General features: G+C 46.9%; 1 protein-coding gene across 1 annotated transcript in view; it reads left to right on the top strand.

The window, feature by feature from the left end:
- Positions 1-9047: 9047 nt before the first annotated feature.
- Positions 9048-27396, top strand: part of ACSF2 (acyl-CoA synthetase family member 2) — a 35554-nt gene continuing 17205 nt past the window's right edge. The window contains exon 1 of the mRNA XM_029927978.1: positions 9048-9373. Coding sequence (XP_029783838.1) covers positions 9246-9373 — 128 coding nt within the window. The 5' untranslated portion in view covers positions 9048-9245. The remainder of the gene's footprint in view (positions 9374-27396) is intronic.

The following is a 27396-nucleotide window of genomic DNA, read 5'->3' as shown; positions in this document are numbered from 1 at the left end:
ATGATGGCGATGGAACTCCAGAGGAGAGTGTTGGGTGGCCCCAGGGAAAGGCTTTCCTTGCTCATCAAAGCTGTCCTGCTCCTTTGCTGGTTCTTTCTGTGTGTGCTGCCTGGAACCGCCATCTTGAAACTGTGGGGGAAGACACTACCTGTACACCGAAAATAGCAAAGGGGCAGGAAGGGTTAGCTTGGGTCATTGGACCAGCTCTGGAAGCATCCTGATGGCCTGAATGGCCTGGCTTCTTAATCATAGGGCTTGAATCCCACCAGATGAAGATCTTTTCTTTATTTTTTTTGTTTAACTTTATTTTTTAAGTAACCCCAATGTGGGGCTTGAACTCACAATCAACCTTGAGATTAAGAATCTCCTGCTCTACTGACTGAGCCAGCCATATATCCTTGGAGATCCTTTTTATATTTCTACCTCCAACAAATGTACAGCAGCCATTCTATGAATACTACTTGTCTGAGTCATTCATTGGACTTAACTCACCAGAAGTATATCGAGTACCCATATGCCACACACTAGCTATGGGCTCACTTGGAATAAAAACCACAATCATTATAATACATGCCTTGACTGTCTCTCTCAAAGGACTTCACCTTATCTCTCACTCCTCCCCCAAAAAGTACTCTTTGCTCCCCTAACAAAACTATCAGCAACTTCCAAAGTGCACATGCTCTCTGCTTTCACATACACTTCCTCCATATTTCCTTTATATATACATTCCCTCTAGAACATCCCATCGGCTGTCCACAGTTTCTCCTCCCAATCCTGTCTGTGGGGGCTGCATGATGGTCTTCAGAGATGTCTACATCCTAATCCCCAGACCCTGTGAATATGTTACTTTATGTGTGTGCGTGGCAAGAGGGACTTCTCAAATGTGATTAAGTTAAGGATCTTCTGATGGATAGATTATCTGGGATTATCCAGGTGGGCCCTCCATGTAATCACAAGCATCCTTATAAGAGAGGTGGAGAGTGATTGGACATACAGGAGGAAGAGGAAGCAGAGATGAGAGTGAAGTGGCCACAAGTAAGGAGGGCCTGGAGCCACCAGAAGCTGGAAAAGACAAGGAAAAATTCTCACCTGGAGCCTCTAGAAAGAACTGTTGCAGGATTTTTTTTTACCTCAATACTTAGAGTTCGTTTTCTTGCTGCTTCGAAGAATGAAAAGACAGACACAAAATGAGCAGCGTTATACTCTATAATCTTAAAGTATAAGATTAGGAAGGAAGAATGGTATGAAGGTTCTCTTTACAGAGAGGGGACATTCAAAAGTAAATGCTCCCCCCACCTCCCCCACCCCCAACTACAGGCAAGTGACTTTGTTTTATAAGTTTCTGGTCACTACCCTCCCTTCCCTTCTGCCTCCTTCCTTCTCAGGTTCTGCCCTTATTGGCTTGATAGCTCTCAGTGCTGGGTTGTCCATTCCTGATGGGCTCCATTCCATTGTACGAAGGGCGGTCTATGGCCATATCATTTCTTGTGAGTCATGTGTTTTATGGTCGGCCTACTACTTATGTATCGTTAGGTCTTTTGTCAAATTCCTGAGGGGAAATCTGAGGGGAGTAGGTGGTGTCTGTGTCTGTTACATTCTTTTTTTTTTTTAATGTTTATTTATTTTTGAGAGAAAGAGACAGTGTGAGCAAGAGAGGGAGACACAGAATCGGAGGCAGGCTCCAGGCTCTGAGCTGTCAGCACAGAGCCTGATGTGGGGCTCGAACTCACAGGTGGTGAGATCATGACCTGAGCCGAAGTCAGACGCTTAACCGACTGAGGCACCCAGGCACCCACAGTGTCTGTTACATTCTTAAGAGGAACCTTATTTCCAAGGTATCACATAACACCTTCTGTGTTTTCTGCCACCCAGGTGATGGGGTTTTAGGGTGATGATGGGGTTCATGGGGTGATGGTGGGGTGGATCCAACAGCCAAGAAAGAATTCTTGAAAAAGTCTTTGGTGCAAAAAGGTGATTTTATTAAAACACAGGGACAAGTTCCGTGGACAGACAGAGCTGCACAGGGGTTGTGACGGGTAACTGATTATCTACCCTCAGATTGGGTGGGGGTCCTGTTGCAGGATTTTTTTTACCTCAATACTTAGAGTTCGTTTTCTTGCTGCTTCGAAGAATGAAAAGACAGACACAAAATGAGCAGCGTTATACTCTATAATCTTAGAGTATAAGATTAGGAAGGAAGAATGGTATGAAGGACAACTCAAGTCTCTGCAAGGTTTCCAGAACCTGAGGGGCTAGCTGGGTTAGGAAAACGCCATTTATTACCGTTTAGTAAAACCGCAGTCATGAGACTGTTCAGATATGTATCGGGGAGCCATAAGCTTGGAGTACACCCATTAAACAGCACATATCTTAGGGCGCTGGGTGGCTCAGTCTGTTAAGTGTCCCGCTTCGGCTCAGGTCATGATCTCACGGTTCATGGGTTCAAGCCGCACGTCAGGCTCTATGCTGACAACTAGCTCAGAGCTTGGAGCCTGTCTCCAGATTCTGTGTCTCCCTCTCTCTCTGACCCTCCTCTGCTCACATTCTCTCTCTCTCTCTCTGTCTCTCTCTGTCTCTCTCTGTCTCTCTCTCTCTCTCTCTCAAAAATAAATAAAAACATTAAAAATAAATAAATAAATAAACAGCATATATCTTGGGAAAGTTGAGATAAAGGAAGTTTCCAAAGGAATTTTTATATGTTAAAGTAGACTTCCGGGATCCTGGGGGATCAGGGTAATGTTAAGCCAAGATTCCCTTTTGCCCCTAACAAAGTATCATCATTGAGGCAGCTGAGCTCCTAGAGGGAGGTTTCTCTGCTGGTTTCAAGGACTCGACAGTGGGCTGTAGGCAGTAAGGGAATTTAATTTTTCATGTGCCTTAGTTTTCCACGTGACCGTGGCAAGCACTTAAACCCCTTTCCTTTGTACTTGGGCAGCCAGGAGTGTCACATATTTCACCTGGTGGGGGAGGGGGGTCGCTGCTAGCCTGTACTTTGCCCTCAGCTTGCCCTACACTCCCTCAACACAGGGCCCTCAAGTCCTAACTTTTCCCCTTCCCCTCTCTGCCTCCTGACTCCTATTCCTATCATGGAACCAGCCCCGCCGGTACCTTGACTTTAGTCCCATAAGACTCGCCTCAGCCTTTTAAAGCCACTCAACTTGAGTGATTAATTCCAGCACTAATAGGAAACCGGTACACCGCTCGGTTTTCAAGGACTCGGTCAGATCTCTAGGAGACCTTCTGCAACATGCTCAGGGTAGGTGCCTGTCCCCTGTGCGCCCTCTCCCACAGCACTGGCCACATCCCATGCCATCGTCTGCCTCAGGGTGGGGGTTCTCTGCTAGACTGTGAGCAGAGATGATCCCCTACCCCATTCGTATCTCCAGCTGGAGGACCCAAGGCTGTGTCTGGTACCAAAAAAGGACTCAGTGAATGTCTGCAGAACCAATGAGTGGGTAAAGGTAGATAAAGTTGAGTGAATCTCATAACACGGGGTCTTTACCCAAGATTTCCCAGTTGAACTTCCTCCTGACTCTGACCCAGGAAAAGTTAAAAATTACATCATCCAAAGAAGATTGTTGCCCTAAACTCTTTACGAAAAGCAAGGCTTTCACAACCTTTGGCACCTGCTAGGATTGTGGCTTGTTTGGTTTTTCCATTCTGAGCGGTCAGCAAGAAAACAGGGAATGTTTTAAGGTCACATCTGCCTGCGTTCCCTCTCAATTACTCGTGATCAAAATAAGTTTACTCCGCAGCGCAGTTCAGAACAAGTTCCTAAATTTCACTTTCAGTTTGACTCTCAGACACAGCCATTTCTAGAACCCTTGTTATCAGCCTCGTTCTTTTGTTTTGGGTACTGCCTACCAGATCTGACCGGCAGAGCGAGCATTATGCTGTCCCAGGGTACTGTCATCTCTTCTGTCAACGTAAGCACCCTTCCTCACCCCTTTCCCTTCTTCTCCACCGGAGTTGCCAGCGTCTCGACTTTCCACCTCTCCTTCGTGATCACTGCCTTCCTAACCAGAAGACTCCCACCTCAGACCACAGCGAAGATTTCTTAAAGGGGACATTTTTCATATACTCCTTAGAAACAGGTGATTGCAACAGACAGCGATGAAAAAATTATCCCAGAGGAAAGATATTTGTCCAAGGTCATTGAGAAAAAAGTCAGTAGAGCTGGATTTCTTCCCAGATCTGACTCTAAGGCCAACTACAAGCCTGAGATACTCCTTTGCACTCATTGCTGTCTGGTGAAAAACCTCGCTTGTGCATCATCGATGGCGCTCATCAAGAAGCCTTCCTTGGCCCGCCAGTAAAAAATATTATTAAGATAAAACATGTAGGGGGCGCCTGGCTGGCTCAATTGGTAGAGCATGACTCTTGATCTCAGGGTTGTAAGCTCAAGCCCCACCTTGAGTGTAGAGATTACTTAAAGATAAAATTGGAGTGCCTGGGTGGCTCAGTCAGTTAAGTGTCCGACTTCGGCTCAGGTCACTCAGATCCTCGAACCTGTTTCAGATTCTGTGTCTTCCTCTCTCTCTGTCCCTCTCTTGTTTGCACTTGTCTCTCTGTCTCAAAAATTAAATGAACATTAAAAATAAAATAAAATAAAATCTAAAAAATGTCTTAGGGAAAGACTTTTTAACAAAAACGCATCGGTTCTCTGCCCTACCCTTCCTCTTAGTCCCATGCTCCAAAGAGAACCTTTTCTTAATATATAGTAGCAAAATGGACATAAATAAAATGCACCAGTTTACCACTTTGAAGTGGACAGTCCAGTGGCATTAAATACAATCACACTGCTGTGGGACCATCCCCACCATCCGTCTCCAGAACTTTTTCATCTTCCCAAACTAAAACTCTGTACCCATTAAACACTAATCCCTCACTCCTCCAACTAGCATTCTATTTCCTGAGGAATTTGACTACCTGGGTAGTGTCTGTTCTTTTTAAGCATCTGTTTTAAGTGTCATTTTAAGTGTTCCCTTAAGTGTCTGTTCCTTTGTGTTTGGCTTATTTTACTCAGCACAATGTCCTCAAGGTAGCACAGGTGAGAGGCTCCCTCCTTTATAAGCCTGAATAATATTCCACTGTATGGACATACCGCAATGTGGTTTATCCACTCAATCATCCCCCAGCAGACATTTGGGTTGTTTTTGCCTTTTGGTGACTGTGAACAGGAACGCTGCTATGAACATATGTGTACAATGTCTGTTCAGATTCCTACTTGCAATCCTTTTGGGCACAAACCCCGCGAAGTGGAGTTACTAGATCACAGGGTGATTATTTTTAACTGTTTGAGGAACTGCCGTGCTGTTTTCCGCCATGGGTTCCCCATTTGACATTCCCACCGCAACGCACATGGCTTCCGATTTTTCCACCTCCTCACCAGCACTTACTGTTTTCTGTCTTATTTATTTATTTATTTATTTATGTTTTGTAATAGCCATCCTCCTGGGTGTGAGGTGGTAGCTAGTTGTGGGTTCTTTGATTGGCATTTCCCCAAGGATTACTGATGATGAACACCTTTATGTCTCTATTTTTGTACTGAGTATCTTTTCGTGTGCTTACTGGCCATTGTATGTCTTCCTTGGAGAAATGTCTGTTCACATCTAAACTATTTTAAGCACTTGTGCTTTATCTTCTGTTATTTGCCTCTAAATATTATGCTTTTTCAGTCATTTCCTGATTTTCTGTTTGACAGGTGAGATTTGACCGCTATGTCTCCTCCCCAAGTCCTCCCAATACAGTTTCATTGTTATTTTCGTACACAGAGTGGTTGGCTGAGCAGTTTCATTTTTTTCTAATGTTTGTTTTTTGAGACAGAGACAGAGCACAAGTGGGGGAGGGGCAGAGAGAGAAGAAGAAAGAATCGGAAGCAGGCGCCAGGCTCTGAGCTGTCAGCACAGAGCCCAATGCGGGCTCGAACCCACGAACCTTGAGATCGTGACCTGAATCGAAGTCAGACGCTTAACTGACTGAGCCACCCAGGTGCCCCTTTCAGCCCATTTTTGAAGCACAGAGGGAAGGATATTGGCAAAGGGGATTAAGGCCTTTCTCAGGGTAGCCAGGGCCCTGAGCAAAACCACAGGCACCATAAACCATCCAAGTCAGGTGCTGTACTAGGTGGGCAGAAAGCCCCTTGGGAAGCTGTGGTGAACCAAATTGGTTGCAGGGACTGGATGGCAATGTGCCCTGCTCACCACTCTCTCAAAGCTACCCAAGAATTCTGGTCAACACACTCAGGGGCTCCCTCATTGGCACTAGCATTTTCTTTTCCTCCCAATCATTCTCCCCCTTCATAGAGCCGGTGCCTAGTGTGTCTCTCAAGGCTTTGGAGAGTAGAAAAATAATTCCTTCTTGTAATAAAGTTTTGCAACACTGAACACAGAGGAAAGCCTCAGAGTGTAGACAACTGGAGTAGGGAGAGGATAGAGAGAGAAACTAACAATCATTGAAAAAGGGTCAAGTGCCAATTCTGTGTCACCACATCCAATCCCTACCCCAAGGCTCTGCATGAGGCTGGCTTTATTATCTACAGGGTTTTTTAAGTTGAGAGAAAGAGAGAGAGAGAGAGAAAGGGGGGGGGGAGAGAGAGAGAGAGAGAGAGAGAGAGAGGAGAGAGAGAGAGAGAGAGAGAGAGAGAGAGAACAAGTGGGGGAGGGGCAGAGACATGGAGAGGGAGAGAGAATCCCAGGCAGCCTCCATGCTGTCAGCACAGAGCCCGATACGGGGCTTGAACTCATGAACCATGAGATCATGACCTGAACTGAAATTGGATGCTTAACTGACTAAGCCATTCAGGTGCCCCATCCCCATTTATTATATTACTATTTTTTTAAACATTTATTTATTTGAGCAAGAGCGCACATGCAAGAGCCCAAGCAGGGGAGGGCCAGAGAGAGAGAGAGGGCGAAAGAGAGAATCCCAAGGAGGCTCTGCAGTGTCAGCACAGAGCCAGATGCGGGACTCAACTGGGAGCCCAACTTGGGGCTGAATGTGGAGCTCAACCTCACCTCTCTGTGCTCAAAACCTGAGCTGAAATCAAGAGTCAGACGTTTAACTGACTGAGCCACCCAGGTGCCCCTATTAGCTCCATTTTAAAGATGATGACTTGAAGCTGGAGAGGCCCTGTGACTCATCCACAGCCTCCAAGTGAGTACAGGCTGAGCCTTGGCCTGAGCTCACTGTGCTCACCTTGACCTTGGGCAAGTAGCTGAACCTCCCTGGGGCTTGGGTTCTTTTCCTCTCTTGTATTTTTGTAAAGATTTTATTTTATTTTTTTAAATGTTTTATTTATTTTTGATACAGAGAGAAACAGAGCATGAGAGGGGGAGGGGCAGAAAGAGAAGGAGACACAATCGGAAGCAGGCTCCAGGCTCTGAGCTAGCTGTCAGCACAGAGCCTGATGCAGGGCTCGAACCCACGAACGTGAGATCTGACCCGAGCCAAAGTCGGAGGCTTAACTGACTGAGCCATCCAGGCGCCCCAAAGATTTTATTTTTAAGCAATCTCTACACCCAATGTGGGGCTCCACCTTACAACCCCAAGATCAAGAGTCACGTGCTCTAGCAACTGAGCCGGGCCAGGTGCCCGTCCATTTCTTCATCCATAAAACCAGAGACACATTCCAAGGCATGCCGGTTCCTTGCTGGGTGATTGTGAAGGGAGATAACATCTTTTGAGAGTATGGCCTGAGGAAGAGATCCTGAAATTGGTGGATGTTATTCCATGGCCCTCGTGTCCAGCAAGTCAGGAAAGCCTGCGGAGGGAGAGCTGAGGCTGGAGCAAAGTTCAAGGAGGAGCCCATACTTCTCTTGCCCAAGGGCTGAACCTCAAACTAGCAAAGAAACTAGAAAGACTTGTGAGACCCATACCCACTCACCACCTCACAGCAAGTTCCTGGTAGGGCTGATACCCTGGGCTTGGGCTATGTCCCAGGGCGCTCTGTCCCTGGGCCAGGCTGTCAGAGTCAGTGAGTCGAGGTCAAAAGAAAGGTGTGCCTTTGCCAGCTCAGCTCGTCACCATTTCTCTGCTCCCCTGTCTTTCTTCCTGCCCGGTCCCCATGCACTTGGAAGTGTGGAGACCATCCCCAGGGGCCAGGGTTTCAAGAGGACTTGAGGTCACTGTCAGAATGATGATGGGATGCAGCATAGACTCCTTCTCAGGACCTCGGTTGAGTCAAAGTCCCCAAATAAGGGCAAAGGTCTTCTCAGGCCAGGCCCCACCCCTAACTAACTTTTCTGCTTGGCCCAGATTTTCATTGCTGTCTCTGGGGCAGGAGAGGGAAGGTCACCCTGCCAGGGCCTTTCCCCCATTGCTGTCCTCCTCCTCTGGAGAAAGGGTCACGACAGCTTGGACCTGGCATGTGTGCCACTCTCTGGGGCCCGGTGCTGCCTTTCCTAGCCGGGACCAGAGATGGAACAGGTGCAGTGGGCTGAAGCTCTGTACACAGCTGCTTTCCATTCAGGCCTCGGACAGGGCACGGGATGGTGCCCTGAGCTACCAGGTTTCAATCCCTGATGCCACCTCACACAGCACCCTGTGAGCAGGGGTGGGGGGTGGGGGATAGAGGCCAAGGCCCTGGGTGGGAGGCTGCCCATGGGAGAAGGGGGTACCAACTGGTGTCCCTTCTGAAGATGACTTCTGGCCTTCACCTGGAACCGATCGGGAGGGGGTTCACCCAGGGCACCCTTTGTCCGGGCCACCTCCCCACCACACCCCCGCGGGTCCTCTGCTCCAGCTGGCACGACTGGGCGGGGACATTTCTCATTGCCCGCTGGCTCGCAACCCGGAGGGGAGGTGGCAGCATAGACCCGTGCTCTAAACGGGGCTCAGGGAGGTGGAGGGTGGGGAGGATGGACGCGTCTGGGCCCACACTCCGGCCCCGCGGACTCCCGCCCTGCAAAATCAACAAAGTCTTGAGCCCCCAAACTCAGGCCCCCTGGTGGTGGAGAGGGGAGCCCGGCCTCCAGCTGAGGCCGGGGCCTGGGGATCCGCAGGGGAACTCGGGCTCGTCTTCGAGGTGGCCGGAGAGGCCCTCAGGTCCGAAGGGAAGGTGGCCCCGAGCTGAGCGGCTTCCTCCACGCCTCGCCCCGCCCCCCGGCCCGGCGGCCGGAGTCCTCCGCACCCCATAGGCAGAGGCGACCCTGCCCGCCTGCCCGCCTCCCCGCCCGCTCCGCGCTCGCCCCGCCTCGGCTCTCTTTAAAAGTTTGCTGGGCCCGGGACACGGATCGTAGAGAGCCATGGCCATCTACCTCTGGATGCTGCGCCTCGGGAGGCTGTGCGCCGGGAGCCCGGGGGTGCTGGGGCCCCGGGCCGTCGTCGCCCGGGGTTGGCAGGAAGCGAGATTGCAGGGCGTCCGCCCCCTCAGGTACTCGGCCCAGGGGGCTGGGAGGGTGGGCGAAGGGGCGGCACGGGTCCCCGGGAGTGGATGGGGGGGTGAGATTGGGGGTTCCTGCAGAGCTTTTCGTTAGGGGGGCAATCCCACTCCGGCTGGCACGCCCGCGGCTGCCGCCCCTCCGGAGGGCACGCGCTAGGGGAGCAGGTACCCGGCACGCAGTGCCTAGGCAACAGGAAATGCTGGCCTGGCCGCGCAGCCCCGCAACTGGTGGCTGGCTGCGACCCTGTACTGACTCGGAGTTACAGTCCAGGACTCTAGGTTCTTTCCATTCATGAGCACATAGGGCCAGGAGTGTGGGCCTTTGGCGGTCAAGCCTGAGGAGGGCCAGGGGCAAGAACACGGTCTCTGAGCTGGACCCCCTTAACGCATAAACTTGGAGATCTTTTTGGCTGGTCTGCGCGGGTAGCCATGCTCAGCAATCTCCCCTCTCCTCAAAGCTGACAAACACTGCTTTTGCATCTTACTACCTTCTGGGCCTGTCTGCTCATGTCCTCAGTGCAAAGGTGGGATGCGGGCTGGCGGGTTTCCATTCCTAGTAGCTGATTGTATCGCTGTGTCGTAAATAGTGCCGACCGCCTGTAAGATTAAAATTTGAACTCGGGCTTGTTGCTTAAGCAGATCTGGGCTCCAGCTGATGTTATCAGTGGTGGTTATGTTCAGTGCCCATAAGGGGAAGGTCTGGGCACCACATAGCCTGCCCTGGCGCCCAGATGGGTCAGGAACTAAGTTGGGGGAAGAGGGAGCAGAATAATGGGACTTCTCTTCTGAGAGAACTGTTTGGTTAACCAAACTTGGATGGGGTCAGAGGGGATTGGAAGGAGACGCAAATTCCTCTTTTGGCTAAAGCTTCAAGATCAAAGCATTTTGAATTTGCTGGTTCTGATAACTAGAAAGTATGCAATGTTCTAAGAGGGCCATGCCCACTTTTCTGGAAATACCTGATGGCTCAAGACTGCTCAGTAGATGGGATTGTGATGAAGACAGCTGAGTTTTCTTCCTGGGCCTCCCTAGGCAAGTTCGCTACCCCTGGCCTCCAAGCCCCAGCTCTGGGCTCCTCCATGTCCTCTTAGAATGTGAGGACCCCAAGGAACGTTCCCCCTCCCCCAAGGTGTACATGTTTGATGATGCTAAATCAGGCCGATTCTAGTCCTATGGCAACATTCCTGGTCTTTGATGTTTTTCTGTGTAAACAAAGCAGGACTCTTCCCTGGGCCAGGCCCAGGGTAGGGGCACGGGGCCTCAAAGACATTCCTACTCTGCACCAGAAGGAGATCTATTTGTCCAGAGAGAGAAGGTTTCCTGAGCGTTTGGCCTAATTCCCTCCCATCCCTTCCACTCCCTTGTTTTCTAAGGACTATGATGATTTGGCCTAAGGTCACTCCCCCTTTCCCCTTCAGAAAACCTCAAGAGTCTCAAGCATTCAATAGATATTGTTGAGCACATACATTGGGTCAAGCACCTGGTGGGTGCCATGGGAACAGAAGCCAAAAAGCCCAGACTTCCAGGAATTTGCAGTTTAGTCGGGGGAACACTAGGTCGGGAGATCACTACTCAATGTTCTGGTATAATGATACATGGAAAGTTCTTGGAGTTGTGTTCTCTGTTCTTTCTAGTTACACATAGAACTTGCTTTTCTGTTGCCCAACCACCCCCCCACCCCAGGCCTGTTACTTATCAGATCCCCAGTTTTGGCTGTCAGGAAAGAGCAAGAACTTTGAAGCCAGATTGCCTTGGGTTACAGTCCTGTTTCCTCCACCTATTCGCTGTGTGACCTTGAGTTCATTATCTAACCTCTGAGCCTGGTGAGTTTGTCACAAATGCTACCTACTTGATGGATGGACAAAGTCTTGCTCTTCTCAGCCTTTCCTTTGGGGCCGTTCTGGTCCCTGAGACCTTCAAATGGTGTCTGGGTAGGAATTCCAACGGATTTAAAAGTAGGGGAGAATCCGTTTTTCAGTGACCTCTTTCTTGCATCTGGTTCTTCCTTCTGGCCAGTTGCCAAGGTGGTAGTCTCTGCCTAGCTACCATCCAGCCCTTGGATCTGCCAGACACCCCCCTGTCCATCAAAAATTGGGGTTGTCCAGAGCCTTTTTCCCCAGAAGGAAAGAGGAAGCGGTATTTTGCTCTCTGGATCTCCTCAACCACCAGCTCCTCCCTCTTGTCCGCACATCTCCGTCCCCCAAGGAAAATGGATGGGCAGTCTGGAGCTTCAGGGAGCCTTGGAGGGAAGATTTCTTGATGATCCTGAGCTGAGCAGATTTCCTCCAGACAGACCTCTAAAGCTGGCCTCGGGCTGCCCGTGAGGCAGTTGCATCTGGGGTGCTGGGAGGGCTCAGAGCTGAGAAAGACAGAAAACATTGGCCTACGCCTTTCAGAATTCGGGATGATGTTCAGAGTTGGGGCCCCAGTGACCTGATGCTGATAGTCGGGCAGAGGGATAAATGAGCTTCCTGGACTACCCTCTAGGGGGATGGCTGTACTCGGTGGGACCAGTAACAGAAACTATAAAATGTTGTCCCTATATAAGGGGATTGTATTAAGCCAGGAAGTGTTTTGGTTGGAAATCATAATGGTTGAAAAAATTAGGCTCTTCCCGTAGTTCCCCAAAGATGATTAATGAGTGATCAGTTCCCTATGCATTACACATTACCAGTCTAAATGTAACAATAGAAAATAAACTATGAACTTAGACACTGTAACCAGTGAATGGTGCAAATTAGCTTTGGTTACCCTTTCCCACCTGACACACAGTAATGTGCAATCTAGTAAGGAAGCTGCAGAGACAGTGTAGAGATGAATGAACTTGTTTTCACTGAAGGGATCTTCAGGAGAAGACCATAGACCCGCCCCCCCATTCTTTTTTTTTTTTTTTTAACATTTCTTTATTTTTGAGAGACAGAGAAACAGAGCATGAACAAGGGAGGGCACAAAGAGAGGAAGACACAGAATCAGAAGCAGGCTCCAGGCTCCAGGCTCCGAGCTGTCAGCCCAGAGCCCGATGCGGGGCTTGAACTCACGAACCGCCAGATCATGATGTGAGCCAAAGCTGGCTGCTTAACTGACTGAACCATCCAGGCACGGCTAGACCCCCCCCCTTATTCAAGGGGGGGGTGCTTGGAAGGGTGCTGTTCATTGGAAGATAGCAATCAAAGCAGGAAACAATCTGATTGGTGGGAATGGATCGAGGGAGCCTTGCTGCAAGGCTGGAGTTTGAAGCTGATCCCTCCAACGACAGGGCTCTAGTTTGAAGTATGAACCTATGTACTTGCATGAAATCTTGCCTGTGCTTGAACTCTTTTGAATCCTGGGTACGAACCCCTCCTAACACCCCCCACATTACTACAGGCAGCAACTTTGAAGCCAGGCAGATCTGGGTTCAAATGAACCAGTTTAGCTGGTAGCTTTGGGACTAAGTTGAACGTGATCTTTCTCATGTGTAAATAATGTTTTTTGAGAGTTAAATAAGGTCACGTTAAGAAAATTCTTGGGGCACCTGGGTTGCTCAGTCGGCTGAGCATCTGACTCCTGATTTCGGCTCAGGTCATGATCTTGTGGTTCATGGGCTTGAGCCTCACGTTGAGCTCTGTGCTGTGAGGAACCTGCTTGGGATTCTCTCCCTCCTCCCTCTATCTCTCTCTCTCTGCCCCTGCCCCCCTCACTCTCTTTCTCTCAAAATAAATTTAAAAACTTAAAAAAAAAAAGGAAAATTCTTAACTCACAGCCTGATGCTAAAGAGATCTTCAACCCATTGCACTGGTGAGCTATTATAAAAGTCACGCTTAGTAACAGTGGATTTATGCATTCCTATAGTGCTCTCAAGGCCCACAGTTCCACAGTTTAGTAACTTTGTCTGGGAAGTAAGAGGGAGACAGTTCTGGTAGGGCAACTGCCTAAACCAAGCTGGGCTGCTCGGGGTATAGAACAGGCCTGTGTTCACACCTTTTTTTTTTTTTTTTTCTTTTTTCTTTCTTTTCTCTCTCTCTCTTTTTTTTTTTTTTTTGTGAGGGGGAGGGGAGGTGATCATATGTTGACCAAAGTACAGGATATAATTTCATTTCTGGAGTAGGCCTTGCTAGGGGAGTGTCCTAATAAATGACAGTTACCAATAATTCTGCCAAGGGCCTCTCCCTTCAGAAATAAATAAGTCATGTTTCCAGCTGACAAATCCTGCTCTATGAAACTTGTTGGCGTGTGTGAGTTTCTCATTCTGGGAGTCAGATGACAGGAAAGCAGGTCCCAGCCCCATCACTGCCAACTCAGTATCCTGTTAGGCAAGTCACTCCATCTCTCTGCACCTTGTTTGTAAAATAGGCCACTTGGACGAGAAGCACTCTACGTTTCTGGAGACGTTCTGTGATTCCTAAGGAGGCTCAGCTTGGAGCCCAATCCCCTAATTCAAGAGGGCTGCGGGTGAAGTATGAAGCCGGCACACTCACCTGGAGCCTTACCTGTACCAGAACTCATAATCCCTCCTGACCCGACACTCTGTCATTCTCTCTAGTCCTCCAAGTGAACAGAAGACATTGAGGGTTTTGTCTCGAGTTGGCTAAGGTCATAAGCAAACCTCCTGTGTACCTCAGTGACCCCATCAGCCCCCACCCCCTGGCCCCTGTATGGTTTCCCCAGGGGCTCTGTACAAGGGACCCGAGGGAAGACTTGTAGTATGAATGCCTCACAGGCCCAAGAATTTCAGGCTTTCAGAAGCATCTTCTTGAGTTTCCTAGAGTCAAACGATAATTTCCTGCTTACTTTTTCCTATATACACATGCACCAGTGGTTTTACCCAAAGTGCTAAAAAGGGAAACTTCCACCAATAGTAGGGTATCTTGCTTGCATCTTTATTGTGGTTCATACCACACTGGAGTTCTTTGTCTTCCTTTGTAAGCTGTAGATCCCTTCCAGAAGGTTATATTGGGTGGTGGGAAGACCATGAAGCTTTATGGTATAATTACAATGCACAGACCTTAAGTGTACAGTTTGATGCTTTTTAACAAATGTACATATTCACTCCCCAAGATATAGGACTTGCCTGTCACTCTGCCCAAACAGTGCTCTTCAATAGATAAATAATGTGAGTCACATGTGTAATTTTATGTTTTCTAGTAGCCATATTAACAAGGTAATGAGAAATAGGTGACATTAATTTTAATGATATGTTTTCTGTAACAGTATAGTCAAAATGTCATTTCAGCAGGTAATGACCTTTTAAAAATTTCTCATAAAATGTTTTACTTTTTTTTTAAGACTTTCAAATCTGATGTGTATTTAAAAAAAATTGGAGGGCGCCTGGGTGGCTCAATCAGTTGAACATCTGACTTCAGCTCAGGTCATGATCTCACGGTTTGTGGGTTTGAGCCCTGCATCAGGCTCTGTGCTGACAGCTTAGAGCCTGGAGCCTGTCTTCAGATTCTGTATCTCCCTCTCTCTCTGACTCTTCCCTGCTCACGCTGTGTCTCTCTCTCTCTCAAAAATAAATAAAACACACACACAAAATTAAAATTAAAAAAAATTTTTTTAATGTTTATTTTTGAGAGACAGAGAGACAGAGTGTGGGAGGGGCAGAGAGAGATGGAGACACAGAATCTGAGGCAGGCTCCAGGCTCTGAGCTGTCAGCACAGAGCTGGACATGGGGCTTGAACCCACGAAGCTGAGCCACCAGACATTTAACTGACTGAGCCCCCCAGGCGCCCCTCAAATCTGATGTGTATTTAACACTTACAGAACACCTTCATTCAATAGGTACATTTCAAGTGATCCACATCCACAGTGATTAGCAGTTACTGTATAGACAACACAGCTCTAGAACTTTCTCTGTGCTCATTTCCAGTCAACCCTTTTCCCTAACCAGAGGCTACCACTGTTCTGATTTCTAGTCTCCATAGGTTAATTTTGCCTATTCTTGAATCTTAAAGTATATGCTCTTGTGTCTTCCTTCTTTTGCTCAAAAACCAAAGGGTGCTTTTGGGAGGAGGGACCTGTTAACCTTGACAAAAAATCATGAAAATATGTGTATTATGCATTAATCAGTTTAGCTTTCCTTGATAACCCTAGGGGAAAGGACATGATCTCATCTGCACTATATTTTACCTCTTGGGTGTGACAACAGAAAGGCAAACTGAGAAATGGGACCCCAGATGTGTCAAGGGGCCATCCCAGCAGGGAATGGTGGGGACAGTGTGGCTTCTGGGACCACTGAACTAGGTAGCCTGGTTATACCTTGTGGTCCCCAATATTATATAATCTAAGTTAACCTTTTTATGTTGAGATAATTATTCATTCACACGCAGTTGTAAGCAATAGTGCAAACGGGGGCGCTTGGGTGGCTCACTCAGTTAAGCGTCTGACTTCAGCTCAGGTCATGATCTCACGGTTCGTGGGTTCGAGCCCCACGTCGGGCTCTGTGCTGACAGCTAGCTCAGAACCTGGAGCCTATTTCCGATTCTGTATCTCCTCTCTTTCTGACCCTCCCCTGCTCCTTCTGTCGCTCTCTGTCTCTGAAAAATAAAGAAAAAAGAAAAAAGAAATAGTGCAAACAGATCCCATATACCCTTCATCCAGTTTCCCCTAACGGTAAGCTTTTGCAAAGTTAGTACAGTATCACAACTAGGATACTGACATCGACATGGTCGAGATATGGAACATTTCCATCCCCACAAGGATTTTTTCATAGCCACACTCAATTCTCTCCCACTTCCAGCTGCTGCTTAACCTCTAGGAATCTGGTATTGGTTCTCCACTTACATGATTGTGTAATTTCAAGGCATTATGTAGAAAGAGTCATAGAGTGTGCTACCTTTTGGGATTGATTTTTTTTTACTCTACATAATTCTCCGAGATTCACCCAGGTGTCTTTGTGTATCAATAGTTCCTTTCTTTTTATCGCTAGAGTCATCCTTTTTTAATTTATTTTTTATTTTTTTAATGTTTTTTATTTATTTTTGAGAGACAGAGAGAGACAGCATGAGCAGGGGTGGGTCAGAGAGAGAGGCAGACACAGAACCAGAAGCAGGCTCCAGTCTCTGAGCTAGCTGTCAGCACAGAGCCTGACACGGGGCTCAAACCCACAAACCACGAGATCATGACCTGAGCCAAAGCCCGACGCTTAACTGACTGAGCCACCCAGTCACCCCTAAAGAGTCATCCTTAAGGGGTACCTGGGTGGCTCAGTCAGTTGAGCATCTGATTTTGGCTCAGGTCATGATTTCACAGGTTCATGAGTTTGAGCCCTACATCGGGCTCTCTGCTATCAGCACAGAGCCTGCTTCAGATCCTCTGTCTCCCTCTCTCTTTGCACCTCCCCCACTTGCACACACTCATGCTCTCTCTCTCTCTCTTTCAAAAATAAATAAAACATTAAAAAAGAAGAGTATTCCCTGATATGGATGTTACAGTTGGCTTAACCATTCACCATTGAAAGCCATTTGGGTTGTTTCCAGCTTTTTTTTTTTTTCCCCAAATAAGGCTGCTATAAGCATTTGTGTACAGATTTTTGGGTGAACGTAAACCTTCATTTCTCTTGGAGTGGAATTCTTTATCTGGGATAATTGCCCCTAAAGTGTAATTGCTGGCTCGTATGGTAGTTGCATATTTAGGCTTTTTTAAAAATTGTTTAATGTTTATTTATTTTTGAGACAGAGACAGAGTACAAACAAGGGAAGGGCAGAGAGAGAGGGAGACATAGAATTTGAAACAGGCTCCAGGCTCTGAGCTGTCAGCACAGAACCCAATGCGGGGCTTGAGCCCACAAACTGCGAGATCATGACCTGAGCTGAAGTTGGATGCTTTACCAACTGAGCCACCCAGGCGCCCCTGTTGCATGTTTAGTTTTAAGGAAACTGCCTGGTTTCCAGGATGACCACACCATGTCACGATGCCACCAACCATGTGGGAGCGATCAGCATCCTCACCAGCATTTGCTATTGTCACTATTTTTTATTTTTGCCATTCTGATAGGTATGTCCCGATATTATGGTTTTAATAGGAATTTCCCTAATGGCCAGTGATGTTCAATGTCTTTCCATGTGCTTTATTTGCCATCCGTATGTCCTCTTTGGTGAAATGCCTCCTTGTGTCTTTTGCCCGTTGTGTAGTTGGATTATTTTTTTAACTGTTGGGTTTTTGGTATTCTTTATGTATTCTAGATACTTGTTCTTTGTCAGATATGTGGTTCGCAAATATTTTCTCCCACTCTGTAGCTCATCCTTTTATCTTCTTTTTTTTTAATGTTTATTTATTTATTTTGAGAGAGAGAGTGCACGAGACGGGCAGAGAGAGAGAGAGATAGAGACAGAGAGAATCCCCAGCAGGCGCCACACTGTTGGTGGAGAGCCTACTGTGGGGCTCAGTCTCATGAACCGTGAGATCCTGACCTGAGCCCAAATCAAGAGTCGGATGCCTAACCAACTGAGCCACCCAGGCACTGCTCATCTTTTCATCTTCTTAACCAGGTTTTATGCAGAGCACAAACATTTAATTTTGATGGGACCCAGTTACCAATTTTATGGATCATGCTTGTGATGCCAAGGCTATGAACCTTTTGCCTAGCCCCAGATCCTGAAGACTTTTTCCCATGTTTTTTTCTAAATTTTTTTTTTTAGTTTTGTATTTTTCATGTAAGACTGATCTACTTTGAGGTTTGTGTTTTTTTTCTAGGAGACTTAAATAAAAAATTCCTTTATTTATTTATTTGATTTATTTTTGCTGAGAATCTTTTTATTTAACATCAGTCATCCTGTGCCATCAATTAAGAAAATGACCATTCAGGGGCCCCTGGGTGGTTTAGTCAGTTAAGCATCCGACTTTGGCTCAGGTCATGATCTCATGGTTTGTGAGTTGGAGACCCGCATCGGGCTCTGTGCTGACAGCTTGGAGCCTGGAGCCTGCTTCAGATTCTGTGTCTCTCGCTCTATCTGCCTCTCCCTCATTATGCTCTGTCTCTCCCTCTCTCAAAAATAAATAAACATTACCCAAAAACTTTTAAAAAAAATAAAATGACCATTCAGTAGTGCTCTTATTTGGAATTATTTGTCACAACAGCACTGCCCTTTTCTTTTCGTTTTTAATTTTTTTTAATGTTTATTTATTTTTGAAGGAGGGAGAAACACAGCATGAGCTCATAAGGGGCTGAGAGAGAGGGAGACACAGAATCCCAAGCAGACTCCAGGCTCTGAGCTGTCAGCACAGAGCCCAATGCGGGGCTCGAACTCACCAACTGTGAGATTATGACCCGAGCTAAAGTCAGACGCTTAACCAACTGAGCCACCCAGGTGCCCCAGCACCATCCTTTTCTTGAACAAAGCTGTATGTTGTCACTGGTATAAATGTGTCACCCGTTTATGCAGGTACATAAAAACTAGAACCTTATTTCAGGCTAAAACAGCTATTATAGGTTCAAGGCTGTCTCCTGCCCAGTCATCTGCCATCTCTACTCCCATATCTAGTGCCACTCCCAGGTCAGCCAGCAGCGTGGTATCTTTGTACAACTCAGGGAGAAGAAAGGACATGGCCCCATGGCGTGGGTCAGCGTGTGGTCCGGGGGCATGAATCTTGGGGTGATGCGCAAGGGGGACAGAAGAGGAGAATCTGCCACAAACTAGGAGGTGCACTGGCACTTTTAGCTACAACTGTGTTCCATACAATAGCGAGCGTGTTGCCTGAGGTCTGAGGCTTGGCCGTGAGTACAGCGTGTGAACTTCACGGACAGGCTGGGGCTCTTTCTCAGAGCGTAAATGTTGGTCTTGCCCCAGCCTTCACATGATAGGACCAGTGGGTCTTGCTCCGCCCATGCCAGGAAGTTGCTTCATCTTTCGAATGTTTTAGGTGCACATCCTTGGGAGTTTATCAACCTCTTGTAGTCTTCTTCTTAAATATTTCATATGGAAAAAAAAATTAACCACGATCACTTGCTAAAATAACAAACACCTATGTAGCTACCACTCCAAATGAGCACATAGCCACGCTGGTACAGAAATTTATAAATAAAAAGAAATAAAACATTAGGGATCAAGTTCAAGTCTCTTTTATAGCCGTCCTCCAACCCATCTGTCACTGAGAGCCACAAATTTAATGCATGTCATGTCAGAGTGTGTTTTTTGCTTTTACTGTGTCTCTGAATCCAGACCAGGATATCATATCCCTTGGAAAGCACTTCGAATCGTGTCAAGCAAGTAATCAGTGCTTTCAGTTCTCCTATTTTTTGTTTTCATAAACAATACTTAGGCTTTTGTAATTTCAGCACGAGCTATACCAGAGTGCCATTCCTTTTTTCTCTCAATAGTAGGTTTGTAAGATCTATTTACACGGACACTATAGATCTTGATTATTCTCTTTCCATTTCATAACTGTGTCTCTAACAGTACAATTGCTATATTATAGGGTGAACACTTCCAGTTTTTCTGGAAATTTCCTTGGAGAGGCTTTGCTGCTGTGACCGCCAGGCCAGAAGAAACCCCAAGTCCCGTGGGCACACATTGTCGCAAATGCTCAGTGTCGCCTAACGGACATTGAACTGTTTGCCCCTCCGGAAAGGGCCCAAGCATATCTCGCTGTGGTCTGAATGGCCATTTCCCTGATTAGCAGGGAGACTGGGCTCTTTTGAAATGTCTTCTGTGAATCTCTATTCATAATCTTTGCCCCCTTATTACATTGGATTACCTGTCCTTATTGATGCGCGAGTTTGTTTTAAATACAAGCTAAATACGAATCCTCGGTCTCTTACGTATCAAATGAAATTTATAAACTCAGGCAGTTGCTTGTCTTTTAGCTTTGTTGATGATTTATGTTTTTCTTAGGGCCCAGGGATCAGCCAGCCTGGCATCAGATGCCTGTGGCGGGGGAAGGGCAGAGACCAGTCCATGACTTGGAAGCAAAACAGGCTATTGCTTTCAATTTCGTTTCTAAAGCTTCTTGCTGGTGGCTGGTGTGGCACCTTGCCCAGGGGGGCAGTGGCCTGCGTCAGCATGGGGTGTATTCCCGCAGTTCCGTGGAGCCCTCACATCTAGCCACCCTCCCTGCCTGGTGGCTTCTGAAAGGATTAAGAGCTTTGTCCTGCATCATTCCAGCCCCCAGCAAGGGCAGGATTCACCTGCAAGGCCCTGGCCCGGTCCCAAGCGCCTCCTCCCAGCAGGTAACATGTAACAAGAGGCAAAAGAGTTTCTAATCCAAGCAGACACTACAGACCTGTTTTCTCAGGTATCATGATGGTCCCTGCCTCAATGGACTCCCCCAGGCCCATATCTGCCCCTGTCAGGACTATGATGCCCATGGTGGCCTCTAGCTCCGACTTGAGTTGCCAGTCTTGTAATGTCCAGAATGCCACGGGACCTCCCCCAACCAGCCAGCCCCTGTTTTCTGTCTGGGTCGTGCTGGAAGGCCAGGCTGGGCTGGGCAGAGCCACCGCTGGGGCCCAAGGCTTTCCATCGTGGGGCAGTCAGGGAACTGGCTATGCTGTTATGGGGAGAGGTGAGCTGGAACGTGAGAACGGGAGCGTGAGATCAGAGGCAGTGAAGGTAAATAAATCACAAGTAAATCACAGAAATGGAGCGATGTGTCTTCAGGTCTGGGAGGTAGGGGACCAGAGATATTTCTCAATGGGCCGGTGTACTCACAGGGCCCTATCAGCTTCAGGTTTGCTGCTCCCAGAGGCGGCTGTGGGTGGGCTGCAGTTTAAAGAGCAATACACAAGGGCGCCTGGGTGGCTCAGTAGATTGAGCGTCTGACTTCGGTTCAGGTCATGATCTCACTGCTCGTGGGTTCGAGCCCCTGCATCGGGCTCTGTGCTGACGGCTCAGAGCCTGGAGCCAGCTTCGGGTTCTGTGTCTCCACCTCTCTCTGCCCCTCCCATGCTCATGCTCTGTCTTTCTCTGTTTCTCAATAATAAATAAATGTTAAAAAAAATTTTTTTAAAGAGGGACACACACAGGAAGGGGGCCAGAGTTGCCTCCCCAGCAGATTTGGAGCCATGAGAAAATTAACCTCTTTCCTCTTCATTAATAAAAAAGAATAATCCTTGCTATTGATGGTCCAAGACTGAGATTTATTTAACACACAGGTGGAAGCCCACTTTTAGCCACAAGTTTCTACAGAGATTCAGTTTGTATTGTATGGAGGACTTGGAAGTCCCGGGTTTGAATCCCAGCTTGGCTGCTCATTGCGTTTCTTTGGGCTTCATTCCCATGTGAAAGTGGGTATGTATCTTGGTCAGGGAGCGGTTAAGAAGATCATAAGAGATCAGGGGCGCTTGGGGGGCTCAGTCGGTTGAGTGTCTGGCTTTGTCTCAGGTCATGCTCTTGCTGTTCCCAAGTTCGAGCCCCATTGCAGGGCTCTGTACTAACAGCTCGGGGCCTAGAGCCTGGTTCGGATTCTGTGTCTTCCTCTTTGTCTCTGCCCCTCCCCCATTCATGCTCTGTCTCTCTCTCAAAAATAAACATTTAAAAATTTTAAAAAAAGATCATCGGAGATCAAACAGAAAGAGAGTATTTAGAAGAGAATCAGCATGAGGGCACATCAGTTCTCATTATTCTGAAATGTACTTTTTCACCTAAAATGTATTAGACATTTTCCATATCATTCAATATAGAATGATATATTTTTAATGACTTAGGTTTCCATTATACAAATGCCCTATAACATTCTGATCTAATCCCTTACTTATAGAAATAAAGTGGTTTTTTTTTTATTCTTTGCTAAGCAGCAGTTAATCATACCTTTAGGCATTCGCTAGGGTTTTTTTGTCGTTGTTGTTGCTTGTTTTTTAGGATAGATTCCAGGCTGGCCAAAGGGTATGCATATTCAGATGTTAACAGATATTAGAAAATCAGAAGGGATACAGATTTGGGGGTTCTGAAGTTGATACAATTTTGGGTGCTGTCTTTATAAAAACATACAAAATTACAAAAACCAAATTTAATGCAAATTGAATATTAACATAAGAAAGGAATTTGCTACATGGGAATTGCTGGGTCTATGAGGATTCAGGTCCTTTTCTTCTGAGATTTCTTACGCTGTTTGCCAGAGATGCTGATACATAAATACTTCTTTTTTTTTTTTTTTCAGTTTATTTATTTTGAGGTGGGAGGCAGGATGGGGGAGGGGGCAGAGAGAAAGGGAGACAGAATCCCAAGCAGGCTCCGCACTGTCAGCACAGAGCCCGTCATGGCGCTCCATCTCACCAACTATGAGATCATCACTTGAACCAAAATCCAGACACTTAACCAGCAGAGCCACCCAAGCACGCCAACATAAAATGTTTCTTAATTTGCAATCAGCCTCCCTCTTTAATTTCCAGGAAGTTTTGACTCTAAGGTGTTGGCAGGGGAGGGACGGTCCTGGAACATAAGCCGCATTATGGCTGCTGTCCTTACTCCCCTGTCAAAGTCTTTTCTTTTTTTTTAATGTTTTATTTATTTTTGAGAGAGAGAGACTGCATGAGCAGGAGAGGGTCTGAGAAAGAAGGAGACACAGATTCTGAAGCAGGCTCCAGGCTCTGAGCTGTCAGCACAGAGCCCGACGTGGGGCTCAAACCCACAAACCGCAAGATCATGACCTGAGTCGAAGTCAGACGCTCAACTGACTGTGCCACCCAGGTGCCCTTCTCCTGTCAAAGTCTTGTACCAATCTACACGTTGGCCCATTTCTTCACATCCTTGCCAACAATCTGTATCATCAGTCATTCTTGTTTTTATGCTGAGATTAATAGTCATGATATTAATCTTCTCTAATTGGGGAGGTTTATTTAGGCAATATGGAGGGCATGCTATGATCCATGGGCTCTCTGCCGAGTCCTCCTCCTCCTTACCCTGGATAAGCTCACATACTGGCTGCACAAAGCCGAGGATAGTGCAGACTCGGTACCCAGGAATACCCTGAACTCCCAGTTAGCTGCAAGGAACTCTCATTTAGCTGGAAATGCTTTCCAGCATTGCCTGTGTGTGCTCTTTGACAAGAATACCTTGTGTGGAATTTTGAAGTTAGACTTAGACTCCTCTAGAAAGACCGCAATCTTTGGTTTGGGCAGAGGATTACTGATTCATTATATTTTCCTCTGTAATGACTTTTCATTTATTACAGAATCAGACAGATCGAATTACTTTCAATATATATGTAGATGATTTTTGGAATAACAGCTTTTTGGGCCCGGTGTACAATAATCAAGATGAATGACCGAAAAGGCTGAATTTGAAATACCAGATGCTAAAGTGTCAGAGAGCACGTCTCTCCCTCCACAGTTGCCCTTTGTCTCTTTGCAAATACACACATGTGCCGTGCCACACCACACACACACACACACACACACACACACACACACACACACACCGCACACCTCACAGTTTTTGCCACCACTTGAAAATAAGTTGCAGACGCGGTAATATCAGTATTTCCCACCTCTGCTGGTCTCTTGGGAAACAAACGCCTCCCGTTGTTTTGCCCTGACTCGTGACACGGTCGGCTCCCCCTGTGCTCACCCGCCATTTGTCCTCCTTCCTCCTTGAGTCTGTGGCCGGTTGTGTTTCGTGTATGGATGCCGCTTGGTCTGTTTCTGTGGAAAGCTGTTTGCGATCGAATGATGAGGCTGTTTTCATCAACTTTTACTGCAGCATTTGGACAAGATGCCTAACCTCTCCCTCGATTTTCTCCCTTTGTAAGACAGAGACCAAAGCACTTGGGACGATTTCCCCAAGAAAACACGCACGACGGCCTTGCAGGGGGGACGCTCAATGTTCTCCTCCTGCTTTCAGGTCACCCCCTGCAGGAGATTTCCTCACCTCCCCCTTCCCCACGGACAGCGCCCACCTTTCCCGTGAGTCAGAGTCCTCATACTCCTGCCTTGCCTTTAAAAGATGGTCCTGGAAATTATGTAAAAGCAGATGGTCATCCCGTGGTTCTGGCTTCCGGCTGGAGCACTATTCCTGTTGGGGGCTGCCTCCTGGACCACAGCTTTGCATCCAGGACCCCACATTCTAAGCAACAAGCTGCGTGTCCTGAGCTGCTCTGTGCCCCTAAACCTGGAGGACATCCATGCAGGATACGGGGCAGTTGGTCCAATAGCCCCAGGGCACCAAGAATTGCCCAGAGGACACAGCTTTCCCATCTACTGGGGCTTTCTGGGAGGAAGATCCTGCCACATTCCAAATGGAGATTCTTTGCTTGAGTAGTTTCTAGAACAGAGATCACACATGGATGTGTCTGCATGGCTGGCCCAGCATTATATATTAATGTATCGATGGAGTTTGCACGTGCTGCCTTTATTTTTAAAACAAAATGGTACATAGATGCCACAGCCTGTCACTAAATGTAGTTCATGAATCACGAGGATAGCAGCACTAGCCTGAGCCCTAGGAGAGCTTCCTTCTAAACTCTCTATTGAAGTATATGGCAGACTCAGCCAAGTGCACATACTTGAAGCACTCCCTTAAGCGAATTTCGATGAACTGTACACACCCATAGATTCAGCACCCATGTGGCCACTCTCCTATTCCCGGCAGCTTAGATTAGCTTTTGTGCATGTACATGGAGCCGGGGCCCCTGGGTGGTTCAGTTGGTTAAGCGTCCGACTCTTGATTTCAGCTCAGGTTGTGATTTCACAGTTCATGAGTTCAAGTCCCCAACTTGGGCTCCGTGCTGACAGTGCAGAGCCTATATGGGATTCTTTCTCTCCCTCACACTCTATCTCAAAGTAAGTAAATAAACTTCAAAAAATATTAAAAAATAAATGGAATCAGACAGTATATATCTTTTCCTGTCTGGCTTTGTTAAGTTTTTTATATGAGTTTCATTCATATAAAAACTGGGCATAGTCCCAGTTCATTTGCTGTCCTTACTATATAACATTGTGAATAATAAATCACCATTTATTTATCTGTTCTACTGTCGGTGGGTGTTTGGGTCATTTTCATATTGGAGATGACGCAAACATCCTTGTACCTCTCTTTTGGTGAGCGCACATGTGAATTCTGTTGAACACGTACGTAGGAGTGGAGTTATCTACATTGTTTCTTAAGCTGTACAATTCTGGGGCGCCTGGGTGGCTCAGTCGGTTAAGTGTCCGACTTCAGCACAGGTCATGATCTCACGTTTGTGGGTTTGAGCCCCACGTCGGGCTCTGTGCTGACAGCTAGCTCAGAGCCTGGAGCCTGCTTTCAGTTCTGTGTCTCCTTCTCTCTTCTGTCCCTCCCCCTCTCATGCTCTGTCTCTGTATCAAAAATAAATTGAAAAAAACATTAAAAAAATTTACATCTCCACCAGCCACACACAAGGCTTCTAGTGCCTCCACAGGCTCGCCACCACTTGTCATTTTGTTGTTGTTGTTGTAGTTTTAGAGTCTTCCTTTCGTAGTGCATGTAATGCAGTAGCTCCCCATGGCTTTCATTCGCATTTCATGTGCTGGTTGACCAAATATCTTCTTCGGAAAAATGTCCATTCAAGTCCTTCACTCATTTTTTTCATTGGGCTCTTATGCGTGTTATTTATAATTTACTCATTTGATCATTTCATTGAACACCTCTTATGTTGCAGGCACTGGGAGGTACTTGGGGATAAAACAGTGAACACATTAGTTGCCAACAATAAAAGGTCAAGAGAATTCTTTAAAAGAAAAATCGTCAGGGCACCTGGGTGGCTCAGTCAGTTCAACGTCCTACTTCAGCTCAGGTCATGATCTCACAATTCATGAGTTCAAGTCCCATGTCAGGCTCTGTGCTGACAGCTCAGAGCCTGGAGCATGTTTCAGATTCTGTGTCTCCCTTTCTCTCTGTCCCTCCTCTACTCACACTCTGTCTCTCTCTCTTTCAAAAATAAGCATTAAGAAAAAATTTTTAAAGAAAAATCCTTGTTTCCTGACTTCTTACCTCAATTCTCAAGTGCCAACTCTCCAAGGGCACCTTTAGGTGGGGCTTTGTCTCCAGTTTTTCACGGCTCCCACCTGGCTAATTTATGTGTTTTATGACGCCCAATCCAAGCAGCTGAAAGCCTCACTAAATATTTACAGTAGTGTCTCCTTATCCATGGGGGATATGTTCCAAGACCCTCAGTGGATACCTAAAACCACAGCTAGTACCAAAACCTATATATACAAAGTGTTTTCCTATGCAGACATACCTATGGTAAGGTTTAATTTATAAGTTAGTCATGTAAGAGATCATCAATAATAAAAGAACAATTATAACATATACTGTAATAAAAATTGTGTGGATGGTCTCTCTCTCTCTCAAAATACCTCCCTGTACTGTGCCCACCATTCTTGTGATGACGGGAGATGATGACATGCCTACGTGATAGGTTAAAGTGAGGTGAGTGATGTAAGCATGGGACACTACTAGTGACCTTCTGACAATACATCAGAAGGAGGGTCCTCTGCTTAGCCATGGGTCACTGCAGATGGGGGTCGGGGGGTAGACTCCTGGACTTGAGTCCTTTGAGTTGGAAGCCACAGGAACTGCTGGCTCTACCCCTCTGACTCACTAAGCTTCCCACCCAGTGTTTAAAATAGTAATAACCGAGGTTCCTGGGTGGCTCAGTCAGTTAAGCATCTGGTGGCTCAGGTCATGATCTCACGGTCTGTGGGTTCAAGCCCCGCAGTCCAGCTCTGCACTGACAGCTCAGAGCCTGGAGCCTGCTTTGGATTCTGTGTCTCCCTCTGTCTCTGCCCCTTCCCTGCTTGCACTCTTTCTCTTAAAAAATAAATTAAAATGTTAAAAAACAATAATAATAACAAACAAAACCTACAATTTTTCCTCAAATCAAATCTCTATTGTCTTTTTCAGGTTTGGATGGAATGTCTACCACTGTGTTTAAAAATGGAAAAAGAGAGGCACCTGGGTGGCTTAGTCAGTTGAGTGTCCAACTTCGGCTGATCTCACAATTCATGGGTTGGAGCCCCACCTCAGGCTCTGTGCTGACAGCTCAGAGCCTGGAGCCTGCTTCAGATTCTGTGTCTCCCTCTCTCTCTGCCCCTCCCCTGCTCACGCTCTGTCTCTCTCTCCCTCTCTCTCTCAAA

The sequence above is a fragment of the Suricata suricatta genome, chromosome 17, assembly GCF_006229205.1.
Source record: "Suricata suricatta isolate VVHF042 chromosome 17, meerkat_22Aug2017_6uvM2_HiC, whole genome shotgun sequence".
NCBI lineage: Eukaryota > Metazoa > Chordata > Mammalia > Carnivora > Herpestidae > Suricata > Suricata suricatta.
Note: the sequence above shows the minus strand (reverse complement) of the source record. Positions and strands in the feature narration are given on the sequence as shown.